Genomic DNA, 26631 nt, shown 5'->3' with positions numbered 1-26631 from the left:
TTGGGCAAAGATTTTTGCCCTATTTTACACCAGTTAGGAAGCTCATACAACAGCCAGGATGTTTTTGCAATTCCTTTCTTTCAATCTCTGTTGTCTCTGACACAATTCATGCACTAGGGCTACTGGGAAAAAAAATACAGAAATTATCTGGGGACAGTATCAGCTTGGAGAGTTACAAAAAAAGTCTGCAATGAAAGAGCAGAGGAAAGAGAACAGAAAAAGTGTGACTAATTGTTCCTGAATATGCAGGAGACATGAACCAGAAAAGAAGCTGTGTTCTGTGGCCGGGGAGTTCAGAGATCTGTGATTCACAGCATCATAGGGCCAGTTTGACATGCAAAAAGAGAGGATGATGAAAGGAACAGTTAGTCATGGAGGCAAAGCTAGACAGAACACACAAAGATACTACCCCTGGGAAAGGGAACATATTCAGGTGTGACCCACAACCTGGGAAAAGCAATAATGTCTTCTTTATTTTTCAGGAATCCCTTCTTAATCTGGTAGGTAGAGTACATGAAGGAGTTTCCTCCATGCTAGCCTTGTCAGAGCACCAGGCACTCCAGTGCACTGTTCAAGCCTATCTCAAACCAAGAGGGATGGCATAATGTTCTTCAAGCTCTTGCTAAAACCAGTCAGCCGTATGCTCTCATTACCATATTTTTTTTTTATTCTCTCACTTTAGGAAGTATTCTTTAAGGCAGGCAAAGAGGAAAAAATGATACCCCAGCTATGCTGTTGGAGTGCACAGTCTACTATCCTCAGCATGTAATTACTGTAACCACCATAGCTGAAACACTTGCAGATAGCATTTCTGCTAAACTTTCACCTCCTTGAAAAGAGTTGTACTCAAAAGTAGGGATGAAGGAGAATGATTTGCCTTAGGGATCCCCTTGTCGACTCATGTGATTGCTGTTGAAAATGGTCTGGATCTAAAAGACCACAAAGGTGTTTGATGTTCTTCATATATCCTTCAGCAAAAGAACTAGGAGAGCAGTCATTGCCCATGTGCATTTGCATTTTCAATAACACACATGAAACAAGCTATGCCCTGCCAGTTTGAAACAAGCTCTGTCCTGCCCTGATGTACCCATGTTGTGCCTCTCATGCTGGTGTGTGTGAAGAAGATGAGCAGGAAGGGGGAGAAAAGTTGAAGGGGAGAAATAGGACCTGGACTAGGGGGAGAAAATAAGAATTAGATAAATGGAGAGGAGAAAATTAACTAGTAGGTGGAAATCAGACACAAATGCACACCAGAAACAAACAAACAAACAAAGAAACCGATTATGAGATAGGGTGGAAAAAGGCAATGGAGACAAAAAAAGCTCGAAAGACACAGGCAAAGATGAAACTATGAACATAGAAATCAAGTAGGCAGACATGAAAAGAGAGATAACAAAGGAAGAAAAATAATGTGAAGTGCAAGGAAAATCAGAAAGAAAAAAAATTAACCCTCTTGCCAAAAAGAAGTTGAAATTAAAAATATGGGATAAATTAGATTGGTAAGATGGCAGAAAACAAACAAAAGAGGAAATGTGCAAGATAGTAGAACAATCTGCGCTTAATACAATTCATGGGATAGACCTCCTAACAATTATTTGTTATACTGTTGCCCCATGGTCACTTGCTATGGATGACATCTGGCTTAAGAGACAAACTGTGGGTGGTAAGTACAAGCAATAGGGACTGGTGGCTGCAACTTTGTCTGCCAGACCAGAGGCACCTCAATGGAAGAACAATCCCATACAAAAATCTGTGGCAAAGCAGAGAACTAAACCTTGGTTTACTGTCTCCTTTATGTTAAGATAGGCTTCTGCCTTTCCTTCTCTGTCATGTTTAATGCATGGATCCCTCCTTGGCCACCATCACTCACCTCCAGTATGGACACTAGTCCAGCCAAAATCTAGGAATAATGGGACAAGAACATGGTAAACAGTTCCATCTGCTACAATCTGTAATTTTTCCATCAGAGAGCATGTTACCCATTCTCCACTGTGAAGATGAATCCAAATGATTTTGCTCCCTTCCTGCAAGGTTAGTAATACCAGGCAATTTGGAAACATACACCCAAGCCATGAGAAGGATTACTGCCAACTAGCGCAACTAAAAATAAGGGAAAAGCCAACATAAAGTTTTTAGAAAGATTTCCTGTTCACACAAGCAGGAAAAATGAGGGATGGCATCACTGGGAAACTGTGGCAACTTATGAAATGTTGTCATACTGCAGTGTTTACCACGGGTGTCTTTACTGCATCCATTAATGCTCTTAAATGCTGCTCTGAGTCACAGGCATTCCCAAGGCCCCATGGTGTGGGCACTGCCTGTGTCTTGTACCCTGCAACAGCCCCTCCAGGGCTGCTAAACCACCCACTCATGCTGTAGGCACACACTTGAACACTGAAGTGATCTCACTGTTTTTACCAGCATCATTTCTGAGATATCTAACTATTCACCTGCATGGAGGCTTATCTGCAGTTAAGCTAAAAAAAAAACAAAACCAATAAGAAACCCCACAACCCAGGAATGTCTTCTGTCTGAACCAAGGGCATGTGTGGAGTTGAATCAACAGCTCCCAATGGGTCTCACCTTGTGCCTGTGTGCTTGGAAAATGGGCACCACTGCTGGGCCCAAGAGATTCAGAGCATCCACATGGGAAAGAACAGGCAAGATCAGCCAGACTCTTTTGTCCTTTATGGGTCTTCTTATGCCAGTAAAGTTGAATTGTAAGGGGCAGGGTTTGGTGTAAAAGCTGCCAGTAAATCTTACTGGTATATTATTATTTTTTACATCAGATTGGTCATGTTCATAACTCAAACATAACTTTTCAAACTGACACAATTCCAGCTCCTTTAAAAGATGAGTTAATAATGATGAATCACAGGTAAGGAAGATCCTGAATTAAAGAGGGATGGTACAAGGCTTTGCTATAATCAATGAAACTATTGTTATCCAGAGAAACGGAACAGACACATTTAATTTTGCAATCTGCACTTTAGCCCAAAGAAACACTAATTACCCTCCTCAGTCCCTATGCATGGTGCCATCCAGAACATGGCCATCAGAAAGAATAAATACATAGATCAAGTGAAGAGTAAGGGTAATTTCCTGTGATTGGTTTACAAGCAAGAGATTAAACTGTGACTACCCTGCAGAGTTTAAACAATATGGTTGTAATAAAACTGATGCTGTAGTATGCAATCAGGAGTCAAACAGAAAGTCTGATGTGCTTGATGCAGCATTCATATGTAAAATGTCTGAAGTGGAAACAGCCCAAGCTCTGTAATTTCAAGTTTTGTTCTATAATGAAACCTGTGGTCAGGTGCCTCTAAACACATACTGAACTCCCTGTCAAAGGACAGAGACAGAATTTCTCCACAGAAATAATGCAAAACTCAGACTGTCTCTGTGCAGGCAGAAATGTTCCAGAGCCCATCAGATTAGTGAGCATGTGATTCCCACACGTGGCCACATGGGGACATTATCAAATGCATCTCAGTTATCATGCCCGCTCCTAAATTAATTAAACAACTTTACATAGCTTCTGTATGATGCCAGACACATTAAATGCATCATTTGGTGCCTTCTTAACATTAGAAACATCCTGTAGACATTCACCCAGTTTTCCCAAATGAGAGCAGTTGGACAGAATATAGCCATGCATTTTAACCCGTTTTTACAGGATGGCAATGCACTTGGAGCTAGAGAAGGTCTCAGAATCACCAGCCTCAGGTGTGAGAGGGCAAGCACCATGGAGACAGGAGGGATGGCAGAGCCTAGAAGCAGGTGGGGAAACTGAAGAAAGGCTGAGAAGGAGGCAGAGGTGGGGAACTGGGACATCAGGAGATGTGCAAGACAAAGCAGGAGCCAGAGGTGGAGGGAAAGGAGGATGGTGTGCCAGAAGCTGGAGGGCAGCAGTCAGAGCTGCCAGAGAGGAAGGAGCAGCAGGCAGCACATGGGCTTTGCAATGCCCCAGACAAATCAGCATCCTCATGCTCAGCGGGCAAGGAGCTGGCAGACAAAGGCATCTGTTGTGCTCATCTGAGGGCAGGATCAAGGTGCCTCAGTATGCATTCACTTGAGGATGAAGTGCCTTAGCATTTGCACAAACCAGTTTCACAGAATCACAGAATCATCATGGTAGGAAAAGGCCTCTAGGATCACCAAGCCCAACTGTCAACCCAGACAAAACCCACCATGCTCACTGGAGCATGTCCTGAAGTGCCACATTAGCACTTCTAAAAATGTTTTTAATACCTGTAGTGACAGTGACTCCACCACCACCTCCTTGGGCAGCCCATTTCAGACTACTCTCTCAGTAAAGAAATTCTTCCTAATATCCAATCTAAGCATTCCCTGGCACAACTGCAGGCCATTTTCTCTAGTCTTATCATTCTTTACTTGGGAGAAGAGGCCAACGCCTCCCTCACTACAGCCTCCTTCAGGTAGTTATAGAATGATAAGGTCTCCCCTTAGCCTCCCCTCACAGAAAATAAACAACACGAATTCCCCCAGCTGCTTAAACAATTCAGTTATTGAAAGCTTCCCTGTAAGGCAGTGAGGATTCCAGGCTCTGCACCACAACTGCCACCACAATGTAAGCATCAGAAAGGCTGCAAAGGCTTTTAAGGCTCAGAATAAAACACTCAGTTTACGAGCTTATAAATTATCTGTGTCTTTGACTGAAGGCTACAAGCTTTGTTCAGGCCTGAAAGACACTAAGCAACAGCTTGAGAATCATCATCAAAACAAAAAAAAAAAAAAAAGAAAACACCAAAGAAACCCAGATGCAGTATTCAGTAGAAATTCTCTTGGAGTTTAATCTGCACACCTTTACTGCAGAGCAGTGAATGCCAAAAATGGATCAGTACCTGCTTTGTAAGTCATTCAGGTGCAATTTGCCTACATAATGGGTGGCTGATGAGACAGTGATGATCCTAGCATTGTGACTGTGCGTTCCTGATTGCTTCAGCTTATCCAAGAGGAGGTTTGTCAGCAGGAAGTGTCCCAAGTAGTTCAATCCGAAGTGCTCCTCAAACCCATCCTCCGTCTTCCTTTCAGGGACCAGCATCACCCCGGCTGGAGGAGAAAGTAGAGGTAAAACTTGTTGATTTATTTCAGAGAAGGAGCAAGCTAGAAGGAGCATGGCTTTCCTAATGCAGAGTGTGAACACTGAGCAACGAGTGACTGGTGATGGCATGTGAAGTATACATCCATGATTGATTCCTGTTGAGAAAAATGTCAAATCCCCCACTTCAGTTCCTCTATCCCAGCAAACAGGTGGACGGACTCCCTTCCTCCCTCCCTCCCTGCAGAATTGCAAGGAAAAATGAGTTCATTTGTGAAAAGGGTTTTGAAGACATTAAAAGTTGAATTAACCCATTGTTGTCGTGCCAGAACTAAATGCCACAGATCCACAACAATAATTAATCCATCTACAATAGCTGGGAGATGGTGATCACTACAACATTGCCTCCATCAAAGAGCTCAGAGCAGTGGAGACAAGACCAGGCTAAGCAGCCAACTTGCTCTCCCAGACAGCTTTCTGCTGAGTCCTGGCTGGTGTTTAAAGATCTGTTGAGTATTCGTCTGAAATATGCAACTTCTATCTCAATGGTTTGTGTGAGAAAAGATTTAGTAAATTTACCCAATATATCTTAATTACTGTGCTTACAAGCAGCTGCATATTGAAATGAGTTTTTAAATACTTATTTTGGCAATATTTTTGCATATATTCCTCCAAACCACAATTTTCAAACTCAGTGCCTAAACTCAGTATCCACATCCCTAGCACATGATGTTGATTTCAGCATTTTGCAGAGAATCCTGAGCTCATGCATAAACTATATCATGTACTGAGGCTGTACGGGGGATTGCTGTCCCGCTCAATTATAATGTGGACTTGAACGTTATAAATTATTCTTCTTTTATTAAAATTTAATTATTGTACAAGTGGACCTGACCTTTGTAATTTAAATGTAGATGGACAGGGCTCATAAAGAATAATGTTGCAGGATGTTTGTCTTCTCCCTAAAATACATGGTTATTATAGAGCAGAAAGGCCATCTCTGTTCACAGACATGAGAGATTATCATGATACTTCACATGCCCATAAAAAACCTTCAACATCCCATTTCTAGACATCAGACCAATTATGGCATATTAAATTGCCATTTTAAATTGTACATGCTGTGCATCTGCACCATTCCTTCTTGGGTCTCAGCACCCAACAGTTCTGCTTCGTTACTGCAGCTCAGACTGAGGAGGTGATATTTTCAGGACATTTTTAGCATGGACAACACCCATAGCAATTCACCTCTGGCTGCCTATTGCTTCATGGAGCAACTGGAGACACAGAGTGAAGGGAAGAAATGGGAGAAGAAGACAGGGAAAGCAAAAGGCTCAGATGTAACACAGCTTCCTGCATATGGAGACCTTAAGACTGAACATTTTAGCTGATGAAAGAAACCTCACACAAATTACATGACCTGGCTCTACAAAAACTCTGATTGGTATCTCTCTCCGTCATTACAGCCACTCTCCCAGATGCCTCAGAATGACAGGAGAATCCAGCTGCCAGATGTGGTTTCTCTGAATGCCAAGCCTCAATTTTAACAACGGGAAGACACAAATTAGAGGGTTGGATGTCCTGTTGCATTCTCCTTTCCTAGCAGCACTTGCTTCGATGTACAGTGCAACAGCTCACAGAGATGAAAACAGATTTCCATCTCCTCCATAATCTGCATATGTGGCATGCTCGTGGCTGATACTTAACGCTGGTGTGAAGGTTATGAACAGAAAGAAAGGTGAAAGAAGCTCTACTGTGGCTTTTTCTTGTTTTCTGGGAAAAAGGAAAGGGCAGGACAGGCAACGAACCCCAGATTCCCAGGCCAAGTCTCAACCTGCTACAGTGTAAGTTTTAGCAAAGACAGGACTTAGCACGAGCTGTTGGAGGGCAGATGTGAACAGCACCGCAACTCATGAGCACTCAGGATGGTACAGAGAAGTGATTTAAATCTCTCTAAGACCCATTCTGCCCCCCAAAGCTCTGCAACTTGGAAGAGGCATGAGGAAGAAGTTTGCCAGAGGTCTGTTTGTAGCAGCAATGGTAAAATGGAAATCTATGAAAAAGATGCCAACATAAAGCAACCCTGGCACAGAAAAGCTGATATGAACCCTAAATGATGCTTCTGCATCTGCTGGGCTGCTGCAAGGCTCACCACAGGCACCTCCATGTACACCCTCACTTCTGCCAGCCAAGGCAGATGAAGCGATGGAGGAATTTGTTTGGAGAGAAGTTCAGCTTTCAGCAGGCAAACCCAGGGAGGTGGTCACCACTCATACCAGCCCTATGGATGCTTCTGATACAGCAGCTGCCCCCTCAACCTCTGGAAAGATGCAGGACTTCAAGAGCACATAGAGGTTTTGTCCTTCACCCCAATTAGTCTCCACCATCTGTGCTGTCCATTGTGTAAGCAGAGAACAGACCTGAGCTCATGTCAGGAGACAGAAAGAAATAGTACTTGTGCAACACACAACTGTTAAGATAAACATTCCTGAAAATTATTTAGCTTGTTCTTGAGGACCTGCCTCTAAGCAGAAATCGTGGTCAAGTACTTGAGCAGGCACAATCACTTCTGCCGGCATTTCTTGTTGCTACAAATCCCTTTTTTGTCTTCAAGACCTGGTCAAAAAATATTAATCCAAAATACCTTTGAAAGATTTTTATTTTTTTTTAAGGCTTTCATCTTTGTGGTGGTTCATGTTACGGCTATCAAAAAATCTTGCTCTGCAATTTGGGGGCAGTTTCTTGTTTTGAGGAGAAGCCATTTAAGTCAGAACAAGCATACAAAGGAGTACCCAACAGGCAACTGAACCCAGCTGCTTCCCTGACAAAAGGGAAAACCTTGCAAGTCTAGCTGCAATCTTTTTTTTTTTTTTTTTTTTTTTTTCTTTTTTTTTTTTTTTTTAAATTATTAACTAGCATTCAGTAGATACTAAAAATGTCATGCTATTGATTTTCTTTTGTCCAGAAATGTCATCAGCTTTACTAAAGGGCCCCAAATGGTAACTCAATGATTCTCCTATTTTTAATTCTTTGTTAGTCCAATACTATTTGAAACATTTTAAAATGCTTTTTTTTTTTTTTTAACTTCTTCATTACAAGCTAAGCATGATGCTTAGATGCTAAGCTCAGTGCCATGGTCTAGCAACCGCAACGGTGGTTCAAAGGTTGGACTCGATGATCTATGAGGTCCCTTCCAACCCAGACAATTCTATGACTCTACGATTCTATGATTTTGCTTATTTTTCTGGTATGAATTCATTCATTATATTTCTGATTTTAATTATCAATAGTCAGTGTCCTCTGCTTTTTGGAGTGCATGTGAAATTGGAAGTGGCAGCACACAGACCATTAATGTCAGGCACCTCAGTTCTGATACAGTTTTCTTGTGTGTTTTCCCCTCTTATTTAACTAGATTGCTTCCAGAGTTTTTATTTTTAAAAATGTCACTGGTGTCAGCATGGCATTAGAAAATTAATTATAAGTAAGCTTTTACTTTCCAATTGGTTAGCTATGACCAAAATATTCAGGCAAAGGACTGACTGTACATACAGAAAACTGTCTGTAAAAACACACCAATGTGTGATTTTGCAAAAGCAGAAATAAGTTAGAATAAGGAAAATATTTTGCTGCATAACTCTGTAGAATTACTCTTTTTATCAATACAGTAATGCCTTCCTGTGTGCTATAACTAGCTAAAAATTGAAAAAATCTGTATATATTTTAATTTTATGACTAGGCAATAATATTTTTCTCTGAAAGAATGAACTCACATCAAGACAAACTGTCTTTGGAAACTGCAATTCATCATGATTTTCAGTGAAATTTTCTAATGAAACTCTTGGTTTGGGATCCACTAATGAACTAATCTTATGTGATTTTAGGAGCATAATGGATCTGATAGTGTACACACCATAACCAGGAAGCTTATGACATCTGTAAATACTACAGGCCAAGCATAATGTATTTTTATTGGATTATAAAGAATAACTTGTACCATGCCTGCCTGTACTGTAGATGATAGTAAATATTGCTGTAATTCCTGTACCTCCCACTGCAAAATCATCCTTCAGCTCCATTATAAAATATGTTTTAAAAACTTCAAAAATACAAGTATTTCACTTATCTGCACTTATTTACACTGAGCTGCTAGGAGGTTTTTAAAGGTAATTGCTTGAAATTCACTAGAAAAGAAAGATTTAGAATGTCTTTTTCACACACAGAACAAATTGCCTTTCTTCCCAGCCAGGCTCACAGAAGAGGGGTTGAAGACAGTGCCCCTACATAGAAGCCAGTTTATCCCCAGAAACCCAAAGGCAGAGCAGAAAACTCAAGAGAGCAGCCACATACACTTAATACCTCCACACCAGGAGGTGAACACGTAGAATCACATGCACCTAATTCTTGCTATTTGTGAGGAAAAGATTAAAAAAAAAAAATTACTTTTTTTGGACCAAAAAAGTTCACAAGAGGCAAACATCATAGAGACAGTAACACTAGGTAGAAGTACAAAGCCTTTTTTCATACAGGATTGTAGGAATATACATAATATATGTATACATATATATGTATGTATACAGTACTGGTGTAGTTGATTCTTTTAGCAGCACTTTCCATCCCCATAAGCAGTCACATGAGGTGACCCACCTCACTTAACAGAGTGTCAAAACTGCTCCTCACACCAAAAGATCTATGGCTGGATCTATCTAACTATAGAATAGTACAGTTCACTTCCCTCTGGAATAGGGAAAGCTCTAGTGGAGTGAACATCTCAATAACCAAACAGCAGCAGCCACTGGCCAGGCTGCCTATACCAGAGTGCTGGTTCCACTTTGTTCAGCTGGGCTGCACTATCCAAGAACACACCTGTCCTGTGGGATCTCTCCTGCCTAGTGAGCAATGAGAAAGTGCAATACCTTTGCTTTACTTTAAAAAGCCCCAAACCACATTTTTTACTTTAAAAACCCAAGATGTTTTTCTTACCATTCTTGGAAATAGATTAATTCCATGGCTCTGAGATTAATTCCTTTATCTGGCATTACAAGAAAAATTAAATAAAAATAAATTAGCCTTGGGCAAATGCTTGGCATGGAAAGTCTTAGCCCAGATATTAAAAGTTGGCTAGTGAGTAAAAAATTGTAAATTGATTTATGTCTACCACTGTTGTTCCCAGACCCACTTATAATGATCCCAAGGGGGAAGGGTACTGTATTAGCTGTGGCAAAGAACATAAAGCAATGCATCTCTTTCCACCGAAGACAAACTCTTAGTTTAACAGTAGGTTAAAGAAAAAAAAAATGCAGACAATCTACATTCAAGGAGTATGAGAACAGCAACCCTAAGAGGTTCAGCACAAATCTGAACAGGTTGCAATAACTCCTTAAGAACAGATTCACTTTCTGATTCAATGTCAGTCTGCTACACAGGGAACACACAAAGCATAGGCTGGTTCTCTGGAAAATGCATTAACTGAAAAAAGAAAATATGATCCACAACTGAGGTTTTGTTTTCACACTAAAATAAATTAGTGCATTCATAATTGGGTTGCACCAAAAAAAAAAAAACAACAACCCAAACATTATTTCCTAACACTACTCTCAGTTAAGCATTTGGTTGGCATAACAGTGAGTTATCCCACTCAGAAGCAGATAATTGGAATCTCAGTCTAAGCTTTCTAATTCAATGGGAAGCTTACTTAAAAATAAAATATTTTTTCCCATTTGTATAAAAAGACATTTTTACCTAAGAGCTATGAAAGGATTAGGTAAGAATAAAACATGGCTCACTCCTGCCTCTCAGAAAAGCCAGTGGCAAATGTTCCACACACTTAAGTAGAATCGGTTTGGTTTCATAATCCATCAATAGCTGAATTTTGTGTCTGTCTTCCACTGATAAAGCATTCACATTCAGGACATAAAAGCAAATGGGTCAAGAACCTGTAGCATGTGGAGCCTCAGATATTTCCTTTTTCACAAAGCGTTTGATATCAGAGACACAGAGAAAGCTTTGGAAATAAATAAAAAGTCAAAGATAATATCAAACAAAAGTCAGGATCTTCATGAATGAAACACAGTTTAAAAGCCAGAAGTAGACTAAAGTTACTCTTTTACTGCATTAGTTCTTCTAATAAAAATAAACCCTTTATAAGAAATCTGCTATCTTTATACAGAATACATATCATTCTGGCAGACAACAATGCTATTCAAGTATAGCAAAAGCTCTAGCTGATGACTGCTGCTAAAAATCTGGGTACTAGGTAAAGGTTGCCATAGCACAATCCTTGGTTGCTCTGAAGAAGCTGGGTTGTATGGCATCAGCAGTATCCTGGTGCTCTGACACCTGCCCAGACAAGTTACTCCCAGTAGCCAAGGCATGTAGGACCTGCAAAGAGCAGTGTGTGATCAGTCAGCCTCCCCAGTAATTTCCAGTTACCTCTCTTATAGAGGTGAACTCCTCTGAAAAAGCTGAGTGAGTGGCATCTGTCGTGCACTGAGATTCTTCAAAAAAAACCCAAAAACAATGGCTCTGGGAATATTTTCTCAATGCACAACACATTAACACTGCATGTTAGTGTCCTAATGAGTCTTGCATCCATATCATACATGGATGATATGCCCATCATCCATGGGATATCCATTTTAGGCAAATACCACCACCACCTCAAATTGCCTTTTCAAGCTGTTAACATGTACAAAGGCCCAGCTCTCCAATAATGTCAGTATCTATCCTCCATTACATACAAGTAAAGAGCTACTTGTCCTTCTACTTCTCCTTCTCTCTCTGTGTCCCTGTCCCTCTACAACTCTTCCATCTCAGCTTTGCTGGTGTATTGCTCTAATTTATCTTTGAGGATGTACAAAGGTGAAACATGATGTTGTAATCAAGGCATACAAGGGGGGAAGTGGCTTTTATCTAGTCCATGGGGACACGATCTTTTCATAGATCCCACTGTGTTAATGTAACTATTATACCTAACTAGTCAACAATACTTGTGAATGGGTAGGCACCTATAAAATTGTTTGTGTTTGCTATATCCACTTGTTCCCATCCCTCAAATCTCACACTTTTACTATCTTGCAAATAACCAAAACCAAGAATAATCTAATATGTGATAAACCATGAAAGCATCTGTGGGACTACTCAAATGGCTCCCTGCAAAGGATTATGACTAGGATGATTGAACTGTGTGTAGGTAATACAAATATATATATATATATCTCACATATTTACCAACTGATTCAATTTTTATTGTACCCTAAAGAAGGGACTAAAGAAGGTAGCTTATAGACACTTACTCTTTCAATCACAAGACTGATATTCCTCAGATACTTCTTTATGAAGTATGAAATATGAACTTCAGAATTAGCCAGCAGGACAGAGACATTGATTTTAAATTGGCATAGACAGCTTTCAACCTGAAATACATTAAGTGCAGCCTGCTTATGATAGGCTAATAATATGCTGAAAACTCCATGTTCTTTTCTTGCATTTGTGTGCATGCCAAGGAATATACTAAATGTCCTTGTCATTGGTTTTCATCCTCTCCTTTCCTAACCTGTTGCCAAAATCACAAACCATTCAATGACACACAATAGAGAAGGTAGCTGCTATTTCACGGCTGATGAATTCGACTGTGCATGTTCAGTATTCATAGGCATCCTGTTAACACTAAAGACACTGTGTCTGCAGTGTTATCTCTCTTCTGTTTAAGATCATTAAGTACTGTAAACAATGTATAAGTAAAATTATTAACTACAGGTGCTGAGAAAAAGGAAACAGCGACTACTGCTCATGGAATTTTATGAAGTGTTTCACTATCTGTCTCCTTTGCAACCACAGGAAGGTAGTAGAGGTTTTAATGTGTCTTAATGTCAATACCATTTCAATAAATATATTAAATAATTACACTAGTGCACATGCTGTAATTTGCTAAATGATTTTCAACTGTACATTGAAACAGCTCATTTCAAAAACAACACCAAAAAATTGGCACTCAGTTACTAATTAGCAGACTAGAAGACATACTCCTCTGACCTTCTGTCAGGTAAGTTTTCCTAGATGCTTTTACTGCATCCATTATTCTGTGGCACATAGTTCAGCTATTTAGCTTACCTTTTTTTTTTTTTTTTAATAGAAAATTAATTTGCTCTCTGTGTCATAGCATTTCTCTCTTTATAGCACTAGCACATAAAAAAAAAAAGATTACGTAATACTCTATTTGCATCTTTAATATGTTTTGCTTATTTTAAAAACGAAGAGCTGAGCATGCACATTACTGATGCAGAAAGCATAGTAATGGAACAACAGGCCTTTATTTGTCAGCTGAAATAATGAGTGCATTCAACCAAATTTTTTCCTTTTAAATTAGAAATTAGAAAGGTAAATGTGTACGCTAAAATCAGCTACAACAAAAGGAGAGGAGGTGACTCTAGTGCATTGATCTCCATTTTGAATGCTCTGAATGTTCATGTAAGACTTCTTAAAATGCCTGAATTAGTTGGATACCTAAACTTTACTGAGATTTTTGTGGGGCCTGGGCACCCAGCTCTAGAATACTTTGAAACTCAGGATTTTATCAGTAATTTAATTTCCAATCAGATCCCTAAGTTAGGCAAATGATGGAGTGCAAATGATAGAGGTACATTTTTTTTTTAAATCACCAGTGACCTGGAAAACTACTGAATTTCATAATAATCTTAGGACAGACATGTAGTATTGATTATTTACCTAGCACGGCATACATGTCAAATCACTTGTCTTTAATAATATTTCAATGTTAATTTAATAGTTTTCATTATTGATAATGTTAAAACTTTCCTCAATCCATCTTGAAATGTTTGGCTTTTTTGATAGGTTAATATAAGCCTACAACAAATATCATATACCTACACATATGTACAGAATACCTATTCATGGAGATAAAAAGGAAAGTTTACTACCATATAGATATGTTTATATCAATAAATTTAAAAGATTCTGATTCAAAGTAATTAAATAATACTAATACATTGTGCATAAAAATTGCAATGTAACAGTTTCTGGCATTTTTATATTAAATGTAATAAAAGGATACAGTCCTTATTAACAAAACCCTTGGTCCTATGAAGATAGAGAGGAAAACTCTTATTAGGTTGCCAGTAGTCTGATTCAGAAGTCATAGGAGCCACACAAGGTCTCATTTTTAAAACCTAATGGAGGCTTTCCAACAGATTTTGGGACAGATTCTTAAAAGCATATGGCTTTTTATACATGCATTGTTTAGATCTCTGGCCCACAGACTCTTTCCATATGCTAAAAAATAAAAAATACCCCTTCATACGAAGAATGCTAGAGCTTCAAGATCCGTAAGAAATAAGAAAGTACTGTGTGATACCCTACTATTCTTGATGCATACACTGAGGAGACATGACAAAATCAACCATGTCATTATGAGATGTCATTGTGACATCTAATGGCCATACAAAGTGCTTTTGTATTGACAATAGAGTTTTCTGACAGGAAGGGTACACATGGTGAGAGCATGGCCAACAACTTACTCCCATTAGACTTAAATATTGCAAACATTGTTGTCCTCCACACACCTAAGTTGTGTTCCAAGGAATCAAGCAGTGAAGGCACTGGAGCTGGAAACTGTGATAAGGCTTTTGAGTGAGTGGTGCCTCCATCCCAGCAGTTCACAATGGACTGAATCTTCCTCCTTAGCACATTACAGTATGAAAAAATGTCAAAAAATGAATGAGGAAGAGAAAGGGAAGAGGAAAACTCAACCAGTTAGCTCAAACATTAGCATTTGTCTTGGATTTCCACAACAGTGATGGATGTTCAGAGGTTCCTGCATCAGGCCACTAGGTACCTTCATTTTCCTCTTGTGTACGAAGAAATCACTTGGGTTTTCACTACAAACCTAACAACAAAGCTAAATGGTACAGATTATTTACATGAGCAAACAAAAAGGACAAAAAAAGCCCAAACAAAACGTGGGAAAGAGCTTTCAGAAGTGAAGGCTGATGACTTGCCAGGTAGTGGTTTAAGACTAATCTAATTACATGGGAGTCTTTACAGCAGCTTTGGACATGATTCCTCCTCTGATCCTGTTAAAGATTCAGCAAAAAGCAGAGTTGGACCATTCATTTCATTGTGGGTTCTAGCAGGATTTTCTCAAACGAAAGATTTCTCTTGTCAACTGTATTCGGTAACTATAATAAAATTATGCATAAATGAAATTAAATGCCTTGGTTGCAGGTCACAAAACCAGACTGATTTAGGTAAACAGTCTTAAACTTTTTCCGTAATAGAAGCTTTGGGTCTACACTCTTCGGTCTCATATTTTTAGGGTGGTGAGACATTGGAATAGGTTGTTCAGGGAGGTCGTGGCTGCTCCTTCCCTGGAAGTGTTCAAGGCCAGGTTGGATGGGGCCTTGAGCAACCTGGTTTAGTGAGAGGTGGTGTTGGAACTATCTGATCCTTAAAGTCCCTTCCAACACAGCTATTGCTGTTTTTCCAGATAGCTTTGTACCCATCTGTCTTGCACTTTGTACTCTGCATCTTTAAAAGTACACCTGTAAAACTGAAAAGATTTTGTAACCAGGATTAAATATCCATTACTTTTAATTGCTGCACAATTAAAGTAATAAAGGGAGATTTTTTGACTAATCAAATAAAAATGAACATTTAATTGAACATTTAATGAATGTTCCATATCAGTCAAGAAAGAAAAAACTCTTAAATTTTTATTGCAATATTTGCTCGTGTTATTGAGAGATCTTTAAAGGAACAAGAAATGTAACAAACCCATTTATTCACAGGCCTCACTAGGACTGAAAGGTGTATGGGAAAAAAGAAAATCCTTTTTGAGATGTCTTAATGAAAATACATAGAAATAATTGGAAAAACAAAAACACCAGCATGTAACAGCAGAAAACTTCTAAAAAGAAGCTTAGACTGTTGCTGGCAGGGTTTTCCCCACATTTAATACAGGTGAAAATTCCCCTTTAGAAAAGTGTATGAAAAGCATAAAGGGTTTTCAGAGGAAAATTATTGTGCAGGCTGGCTTCCAAAAATATTGCAGCTATAAAACATAATTAGATTGCAAGTATGTGAATAACAAAAGTTAAAATCCCTAACAGTAATTACATTCATTTGATAATTATATGAACGCAAGATAAATGCTGTCCTTATAATTTGTTCTCTGACCACTGAGGACACAGCTTTGTGGACAACTTTCCAGCAGCACCTTGATCTAAGCAGTGAGGTCATCTGCTTAATTTGCTAGATTATATTTCAGATGGATTAACCCTCCAACCTAGCTCACCAGGCAGCTGCAGTAAATGCATGTGTTAATACAGGGAAAATATAAGGGAAGAGATTCTAGAGACATAAAATTCAGCTTTACTTTTTTCTTTTTATTAAATTTTTTATTTTAAAATTTATTAGGAATGCTCAGATTCTTGTTTAGTCACATGATGTTTAGTGTTGGAGAGCTGAAAAAACCCTACACAACAAAGGAACAAGACTTGCACTAACATCAAGAGCAGGGGTGGCACTGAAGTGTTCAGTCTGCTCAGCTGACAATCCATCCAAAATATTCAATTTAACTCCTAGAAAGACCTCCCAGTTAATGCAGTTGTATTGTAACTTTCTGTATAGCTCAGATAATCAATTTTCTGAAATGCTTTTTGTCCCATCTTTCCCTGCAGATATGTGAAGAAAAAAACAACTCACCATTATTCACCAGGACATGGAGTGGATGATTCTTTGCTTTAAACCGCTGCACAAATTGCCGTATAGACTTCATGGAAGTCAAATCACAGTATGAAAACTCCACTAGGAAAGAAGAGGAGATGAACAAAACCAGAGTTAAATCAGTTACAATGTTATCAAAATGCACTTACAGACATCAACAAGGACTCTTGTAGCCAGGAAAGTATGGAATTAGAAATAAATCAGGCTTTTGAAAATTATGGGTGAAGCTGGTCTCAGAAGGTTTCTTCTTCCTCTTCAAAGAAAAATATTAAGAATGCTGCTTCCAGGACTTGAATAAGGGTATCAAACGGAGAAAATATGTTCCAGTCATTCCAGTTTTTTTCTACTGCTACAATTTAGGAAGAGGGGCTACATCCCTTCAGTGCTGAAAGGATCAAAACACGTCAGCTAGAAATCAAAAGGGGGGAGGAGAGGCCACATTGGGCACTACCATGTTTCCTTGTGTTCCTGATGCCAAATACTCTGCCCTATGCTTCTTTTCCAGATTATTCACTGAGTGTCTGTGGTCCAAAAAGTGATGGATTCTGACAATAGGTTACAAAAGAAAGCTTTATTGAGGAAGTAGGAAAGATGAGCAACAGTGTGCCCATAGGGCAACTCATCCCATCACTGATAACAAACATGGCATTGTAAGTGATGCCATGGCTCTGGTGGACATCCAGGGACATTTCTTGTCCGGGTCACTGGGCAACAACAACCAGTTATGTAAGTGCCTTTTGGATGTGGGCAAGAATTGTGCCCTCCCTCATCTCCAGCAATGGCTTGAGAGGAGCACCCCTCACATGGCCACTGTGGGCAGCATCCTTACTACACTGCCAATGTCAGCCCAAGGGGCACGTTGGTGGGGGATAAGGGTTTGTCTAGAAACACTGTAAAGGGAAAAGAAAGAAAGAAAATTGTGACCTCACCCACCTGTTTTAGCCATTTAGAAAGTATTCATATTGCATGCAAAGCTTTTGGTTTGTTTCTGCATTGTTTTAAGAAAATATGAATTTCTAGCACATGTTATTCTCTTTCTGGTTTTCTACATGTCATGGTGGGACTAAAAATTGACTAGATCTTGTCAGCTCCACCCAAGCCAGATCCAGCACACTGGGGTCTGAGGCGGATTTGCCTGAACCTCTTCCACAAAGTGAATTTTCCAGGAAAAAGCAAAAGGTAAAAAAAAAAAAAGGAAAAAGCAAAAGGAAAAAGCTTCTTAGGAGGAAGCAACCCCCATTGCCAATGGACAAGTCCCTTTTATTGCAAAATATTCATCTTGGTACAGAAGGCATTGGACTTACGGTAGATACAGTATTTTGTGGCACAGGGCAAGGTCCAACCACCTGTTTAGACTGACAGTGCTTTGGACACTCCTACAGTTTGCTAATTTGCAAAGCAGGCACCTGAGAACATTCAATGAACTAATTTTTAATCTTTCCCCTCATACAATCTCAAAATTTTCCTTTTCTGCATTGCCAGCTACAGCTGTGGTTTGATAACCAGCAAGCCATGGTGAGTGTTTTTCAGGCTGATAGGTACAAGCCCATTCCTTTTTGGGAATTAACTTTTTGCTACGTGTGTCTGATGTTCCCTCCCTTAATTCTGTACTTTAGCAGAGCAACTGCTGTCCTGACTTATGACTGCACGGTGCCCAGAGTAATGGCTTACTAGGCCAAGGCTGCCATTACTAAGCTTATTTACTTGCTTACTTGGGAAATGTGTCATCATATTGAGTATTTGTAGAGCACTTGACATCAGAAGATCAGAACATGCTTTGCACAGGAAAACAAACAAACAAATCAAACCCCAAACATCTTTTTTCTCACGGGGCAGACAAATTAATGGCCAAAGTCCTTGTCTATGCTTATTCGTGCAAGGCAGCCCTTTGCCAAGGTGGCAGGATCACTGGCATGAGTGCTGAGGTGTCTTTCCAATGGAGAAAGAGTGCCAAAGCATGGCTCCAAGCCTTGTGCTGGCTCAGCGACAGGGCCCTGAACAGAAACCCAATTTCTTCTTTGTGCCATGGTGCAAGTATTTAATATTTTTTTCAGCAGTGTACTGAAAAATTGCACATCTAGAAGCTACAGACAAACGTTAAATTTTAGAATATTTCAGAGCATGCACAAATATATTAAGCAAGCCATTTTTCCAAATGTCTTAACTAACAAAGACCTGTGTTAAATAATGGGAGTAGATGACCAAGCCTGAATTTGAACTAGCAATGTGACTTGAATCACTTTCCAAAACCAACAATGGCTAAAGGTTTTCTGTATGGGATAGATATGAGAAAAAGGATAGATATGTCCAATAACAAGAAGCAAATTAAAATAGATGCTAAAATTAATATTCAGAGATGTTACTTCTTATCTTTTTGGTTTGTCTGCCACTAGACTTCAAATTATTAAAGCACCTAATTAACTGACAATAGTGGTCATTATGCCTTCGAGTTTAGTAATGTGTTTTCAAAACTAACTTGTTCCTTTTGTTTGTTGTATACCATTAAGAACAAAAAATAGGAATTGAATCTACATATAGAACATCTGCATCTAATGCTGAAATGCCCTGTTTTCTAACTCAATCTCATTTTATCTCTCCTTCTCCTATGCTTCCCCTTGCTTTCAGGTACTTCTAGGCTGACATCCAGACCTGCATGTCTTTCTTCTAGTGGAATGGTTATTGTTCTCAGGTAAATAATCTTTCCAAGGAAAGCAAGTGACTACACAATTGTCAGACACTGGCTAAAATATTCACCGTTAAAAAATGTTACTATTACTTTACTGTAATTTGATGATTCACTTGTCAGAAAGTTAGTAGCTATTAAAATACAAAAGGAGCATAATTTCCCAAAAGGCAGCTAGAGTTACTTATGCCATTATTCACCTATGAATAGGTGATGGTGCTACAATTGCTTCTTTGCCTAATTGCTTTCTTTCAAACACCTATCTGCCTGGTGCAGATGGTGGGCAGGATGCCTGTGGGGCTGCTCCTCAGTAAGGCCGCACAGATCCCACAGAGCTACCCTGGCTGAATGCACTCACACCACTGAGCACCTGCAGAGTTCAGTGCCCCCCACAGCACTGTGCACCTTCTGCTTGTTTGGTCCTGGTAACAGCCAAAGGACCTGAAGGACAGGCACCTGGTGGCCCTTGGAGAGCCTCCTGACACTGTGAGTCCCACAGGAGCCCCAGAATTAAGACACAGCCCTTGAGTGATAACATTCTCATGAGTTTTCTCCTTCGTGAGTTTTCTCCTTCATGAGTCAACTTCTTCACACTATTTAGCACACCCTTCTTTTTAACACCTACAGTTCACCTCGTCTGCTTTTCACATCTGACCAGTTGACTCAGAGACTGAAACTTCTGAGATATTCACTGACCAGATGAACAGAGGAAAATGCAATGTTTAGGGTCCTGCAAGGGCTATGTCATTAGGGTTTAGATCAGATTTTTGATGATCTGATTGAGAGGAGAGGAGAGGAGAGGAGAGGAGAGGAGAGGAGAGGAGAGGAGAGGAGAGGAGAGGAGAGGAGAGGAGAGGAGAGGAGAGGAGAGGAGAGGAGAGGAGAGGAGAGGAGAGGAGAGGAGAGGAGACTGATGCCACCTACCAACTACCTCTTCTTCTGCATTCAACTCTAACTCATTATCTTGAAAATATTATGGACAACTACAGCTCCACCTCAGCAGAAATCATAAGCCAGAGTCAACTTTCCTTTATTACTTATGCCAAAGAATTTTTCCACAGTGCTTTTACTTTCTGCAGTCCTGCACAGCACGGAGCTGAGAGCTCATAGCTCACAGTGGAAAGAGGACTGCAAAAAGGATTGCTTTGCCTGTTCCTGTTTGCCCCTCATCTATCCAGTATCTGAAGATACCAGCAGGAAGAGTTACTTCTCCAGCAAGGCACTAAGAATGGTTCTTAGACAAGATAATAAAGAATACTGCTCAGTAGTCACATATTCATGCTCAAAAACACATTGCAAAAGCTTCACTCAGGTGCATTGTTCTCTGTCTGTCATATCTCCACAGAGAGCACTGAGGAATTTGGCCTATTGTCTGCTGTTCTGCCTCCTGGAGTTATGCTTTGGCATCTGCACAGCAGCAAGCAGAAATGTTGTCCTGCTCACAAAAGAACGGAGTGGGTTTCTGAGCACCTGGACAGTGCAACAGAGATGAGTTTTATCAAAAAGTGCTCTTAATGAGGCAAATATCGACCCTCTGATGCATGCTGTGCTGCAGAGCTAGAGAAGCTCTGTCAGGATGGTGGCAGGTGGAAACAAAATGGAGTAAAACCCAGGAGACCCAAAGCATGAACTGTGAGGGGAAGACATAAAGCAATACTGACTAGCACCTCTTTCTGTTTGTCACTCCACTCTCCTTGCTAGCACTAATAAACAGTGGCTTTGGCTGGTCCAGTGTTCTCCCTTCTCCCGTGGTCCTCTCCCCAAAGCAAGGTGTCCCAGAATCAAGTCATCTTTCTTAACAATCTCCACTCCTCTGCTTATACACCTTCCAGCAAAAAAAAGTCATTCTCAATCAAAACAGGGAAGGGAATGAACTGACCAGCTGAGAAATTATGTGACAATGCTGTGACTGGAAAATGCAAAAGCACTGCTATCTAGTTTACTGACACAAACCTGGGGTTTATCAGTCTGCAAAATGTGGTATGTGCCCTTTGACAGAATATGAGCTCTGCTAATAGAATTTTCCTACTTTGTCCAGGATTAATACAAGGGCTGGGATGAAAGCTTTGCTCAGATGTGAATGATGACAGAAAATTACATGTTATTCAGGACTATAAGATACTCACTTTAAAAGGACTTCTAGGAAAACAAACGCAAACAAAACCCCACAGGTAAATAAGGCGTGTACCAGCCAACTGCATATTGAGCTTTACTATGAGAGACAGTCATCATAAATGCAGAAAGCACAGCGTCTCCAATTTATGCCATGTTCCTGTTCTTGTACTCTTGATGACCTCTCTGGCTTTTACACCACAAGCACCCCAGAGTCTCCCCGATCCTGCATTAAGATTCACAGGAATTAAATATTCAATTGATTAATGAACAGAAAATCCTGGTATGTGCAATAGTACACATGGCACAGGTTAACCCATAATTCCAGCTGTGGTTAGGCTAATAGTTTGCAGAAATTTGGGTCCTAATCCTTCCAACAATTTTACTTATATAACTATGTACCAAATTTGGGTCCTAATCCTTCCAACTATTTTACTTATATAACTATGTACCAAAATGTTGATTGTTTTACATCTTAAAAGTTTCTCTATCCCTAGCCTTCTCCTCTGTCCTTTTTTTTTTTTTTTTTTCGGTGGCACTTTTTCCAATCACTGGTCTTTCATGGACTATTAACAGAAATTATAAACCATGGCTAACTCAAATACAGATTTATTGTTTGGGCTGATGCTTGTAAGATGCCATGGAAAAAAACCACAGATGGAACACATCCATCTGGCAAAATGTGTAAGTGTGCTGCCATGGATCAAAATAGTGAGCTTATTTAAAGATATATGACTTGGTCATTAAAAGATACATTCACAACTTTAGTTAGACTAGGTTGTCTATGGTCTTCCATTAGGTGGGAGCACCTAAATTTAGGCGCACCTTCCCTGAGTCATCCATCCCAGTGCCATTAGTTTTTAAGACAGACTAAAGAGATCAGCTGTCTCTGCCTAATGTTAGCCTTTGTGAACAACCTCTGTGTGTCATTCTCCAGCTTACTCAGTGAGAAAAGAGTTCTGCATTGGTGCTCATGACATAAAAAGGAAGACACATAGGGCAAATATTAGTATTTCATGCCTTTATTTTCTTCCTCGGGATGACCTGAACATTGTTCAAAGAGTTACCGCAAAAAAACCCAGGCATTTCAGGTTAAACCATGTAGATCTAACTTCTTGTACTAAGATAAATGGGGAAAAAAAGACGTCAGCTTGCTTTCTGTCTTAAGAGGTGGAAGAGTAAAATAAAAAAGAAATTTGCTCTCAGAAACTGAGCATTTTGGATTAGCTACTTTCAGCTTCTTCAAAGAGAAGTGTGTGGTCTACTGCAGTGAGCTTTTAACTTGTTAAATTCAACAAAGGCTGCAGTAGGTCTTGTGTGCTGACTAATCCAAATAAGCAAAACTCCAAGGTAAGAACAGTACTTGAGTTCCATCACTACCAGTAGTTCCCATTACTGTCAAAATAACAGCTCCTCATAGGACTGCCCCCTGAATGACTTCACAGATCCAGTTGCCAGAGCACTAGGACATCACAGCAATATAAAAAGACACAGAACTGCCCATCCATGACTCTAATTGCACCACCAGGGATGATGATATTTATGTATGCTACCATTTTAGCACAGTTCCTATAGGCACTGCATGTCCTGGTTTTCCAAACATGCAAGTAGTGCTTTGCTGTATAATATGTAGTATTTTCTGCTCAGCAGGCAGTGTATTTGAAAAGAAATAAGCTTCAATCAACTTGTCAGATGAGTGACCTTAGGAGGTGGTGGCAGCAGCACAAGAGCAGTGGGGTCCATAGCCAGCTCCCAGGGTAAGAAAGGTTAACTCAGCTTCCTGTGGTAAAATGTCTTCCAGATTATTGACTGAAGAGTCTTTATCTTTTTGAATAGCCAATACAACAATAGTTACATATGCTTGCTGAAAATGAGATGCCACCTCCCTTACTCTTCAGGAGTTTGGGTGCTCATCACCCAAGTTTCTGGCCGCAGAGAGTCCTCGGGCACCCTCCCTTGTTGCTATGGGGAGACTTTGCTTTTACCCCAGTGAGTAACTCTTTTGGGAACCCATTCTGTCATTATTTCTAGTATCTGCTGGTGTGCCTTCTCATAGGTTTAAAGGAAATACCATTTCAGCAGCTTTGCAGGCTCATTTAAAGCCCTCTGGAGAAATGTTGGGAAAATGACATGGCCACGCCAGTTTCACTCTGTGGCTGAAACCTGGTGGGGGGGGGGGAAAGTGTTGCTGTGAAAATGCTTCTCCTATCTTTTTTTCAGGATTGAGGAAGGCAGCATTTATCTGGATCACAGCTAAGCATCTTTTTTTTTCCCTTCACAGGCACCAAAACCAAGGGACAGACCCAGGTAAAATCCCTCTACTCCACAGGGACAGGAGAGCTCACAGTGAACATCTGAAGATTCATCATTTATGGACAAAAAATAAGATAGCTTAGAAAACCCTCATTCCTATTATACATACTTTCAGATGCATTTTTCTCTTGCTCCCTGGAGAACAGATTTTTATATTAAATTTCATCACTATATTTTGTGAACTGCAGATATGTTTCTCTTTCATCTTGAGTGACATTTACTGCTTACAGTGGCTTATCTCTATACTAGGACTTATATCTCATTTAAAACTTCAGAATATATGGCACATATGTGACACACACATTATCGTGCTCTCCTATTGACACTTCTCATCAGAAATGAAACTCAAGCAAAGAGCTTTTTGGAAGCAATACATAGTCAATCCATTAAAGAAGATAAAAGTCAGTAAGCCTTTTAGAAGATGGCAAAATAAAAAATGTACTTCAGAGCAAGCTAGGAGGAGGATTCTTCCCAGAAAAGATGCTGAGTCTTCAACTGATTTAAACTGGTAAAGTTCTGCAAACTGTGAGCTAACATTTGTTTCTAGTTTCTTAGCTCTGGACTTGCACACTCCCACTGCATCTTGGGTTGTGTAGCTTAAAAGTTAAGATATCAAATCTCTTGTATAATTTAATGATCAAGGATAAATAGATGAATATGAAAGGGTACCAGGGATGACAAAAACAAAGGCCCAGACATCTTTTGCTGGCAGCCTTCTTCTTCTGAATATTTTCTTAGATATGTACCCTGACTAAAACATGCACCAGCATTCTTCTTGAGCTGTTCCCCTCTTGACTTGCAGAATTTCTTTTCTATATGAATAGCTTACTTCACAAGCAAGTATAATTTATTTACTCAAAACATTTTCTCCAAGCTATCCAAACCCTACAAAATTCAATTTATTTTTAAATTAGCTATTTTGCTCAAACCTTTACATGCCTAAGCCTTGCTTTCCTCAGCCTCCCTAATTTATTTATTTATTAATGTGAAAGCCAATTTTCCTTGCCTTACAAAATAAAAAAGGTCTTACATTCCCTATGTATTTATTTTAGAGAAAGAACTGGCACAAGTTTCTGTGAAAAAGAGGCTGTTCAGAAAGTGATACTTTTTCCAAAACAGGGATACCTTAATTTCAAACACTCCTAGAGTCATAATATCTATAGAACCGATTTTTTGATTTAGTTGCTACAGTAATGAACCTCTAAATCCACTTAGACTGCTTTTGGACTGAAATAGCTCAGTTATGATGAAGCCCCAGTTCTGATAGTGTCCCAGAACTGAGCTGGGCCACTTGACTGCTGCTACTGCAGGTCTGGCTTCTGTCCTCTCATGAATGTAATTGTCAAGAGATGTGAAGTTGTAACCTTCAGTCAAAATTCAGAATGCCACCAGCACGGCTAAGTTTGCAATGCAAGAACTTCTTCCCATAAAAAAATATCAAATATATACTTGGAGATCTGAAAAAAAAAAAATCTTTCCAGTGGGAAGAACTATATAGATATTTCATGCACAATAACAACTTTCAATTCATGGCCAGATTTAAATAGCAGAGAAACTTTTTGTGATGACAAAACAGTTTTCCCATTGGCTATTTCCTGAAAAGAGAATGCATTTTCTGAGTATAGCTGCTTACCATTTCAAAACCACCAAAATAAAAACCTTCAATGTGAAGAAGCATGTTTGTAATAAGCTTCAGTATTACCATGAAAACACCTCAGCAAATATTCTGCTCCACGCCCTCTTAGCTAACACAGAGAGGCTGATAGTGCCTCTGCTTTGGAGCACTGCAAGGACAAAAACCTTGCCGAGTCAAAGGAAATAAAACCAAGAAGGAAATAATATTTCCAAGCTTTAGGGAAGAATAACTTTGAGTTGTCCAGAACACAGTATCTTTTGCTCTAGACACGAGAGCAAACATATCCATAACAGATGCTTCCGCAAACGCCACCTTTCTTTTTCCCCCATGTTCTATGGTTTTTACCCCCTGTGTCAGTCCTAGCACCCATGTGACAATCTTGAGCAGCTCTCAGATCCAGCTTCAACCAACTTTTTTTTGTCTTTTTTTTTTTTTTTTTTTTTTTCTGGAGATAGTCTTCCTACAGATCAGTGAGTCGCTCCTCTTCCTGGCAGCAGTGGCTGAAGAGGTGGTGGAGAAGAGGCAGAGGGAAGAGGGAGCTGGGGTGGAGAGGCCATGAGAGGCAAGGGCTGCCCCTTCCACCAGGCAGGCAGCTTTAGGGACAGATTAACCTGCTTCCTGAGCACCTGGTGGGATGGCTGCTCTCCCCTCTCATCCCTGCCCCTCTTCACTGCTTCCACAGAGTTCTGCAGGGGTAACTGCTTGTCCTGGCTCATGCCCACCTACACATGGATTGTGACGTGGGTTAAAATAAAATAACAATGAATGTCATTGTCCTTTCCCACTCGTCCAAGAATTAGGATGCACAGGCTCACTTTTTCCTTCCCTCCAGATCTGACACTAGACTGTTTCTCTTTCATGCTTAAGCAAACTTAGGTCTGTAGAGGGCTTCGGAGATATGATTCATCTGACCTGTTTCACAAAATCTAGTTTAAGATGAGATGAATCATGTCCTGCAACTGCTTATTCCTCTTCACAGACTGCAAAGGGAGCTTGATGATGCTGACTCAGTTTTAAACCTCTGCATTATAAACACCCTCAGTTAGGGGATTTGAGTCCCAGTGCTCAGTTTGAACCAATAATGAA

At 39.8% G+C, this 26631-nt stretch overlaps 1 protein-coding gene across 2 annotated transcripts in view; it reads right to left on the bottom strand.

Annotated features, from left to right (window-relative positions):
* The window catches only part of DHRSX (dehydrogenase/reductase X-linked), a 169004-nt gene that overhangs the window by 40190 nt on the left and 102183 nt on the right, over positions 1–26631 (bottom strand). For both annotated transcript variants that reach the window (XM_030446439.1, XM_030446450.1), the window contains 2 exons: positions 16781–16882; positions 4866–5073 (listed from right to left, as the gene is read on the bottom strand). In XM_030446439.1, the coding sequence (XP_030302299.1) occupies positions 4866–5073; positions 16781–16882 (310 nt within the window). The remainder of the gene's footprint in view (positions 1–4865; positions 5074–16780; positions 16883–26631) is intronic.

The sequence above is a fragment of the Calypte anna genome, chromosome 1, assembly GCF_003957555.1.
Source record: "Calypte anna isolate BGI_N300 chromosome 1, bCalAnn1_v1.p, whole genome shotgun sequence".
NCBI lineage: Eukaryota > Metazoa > Chordata > Aves > Apodiformes > Trochilidae > Calypte > Calypte anna.
This window is presented reverse-complemented; position numbering and strand designations above follow the sequence as displayed.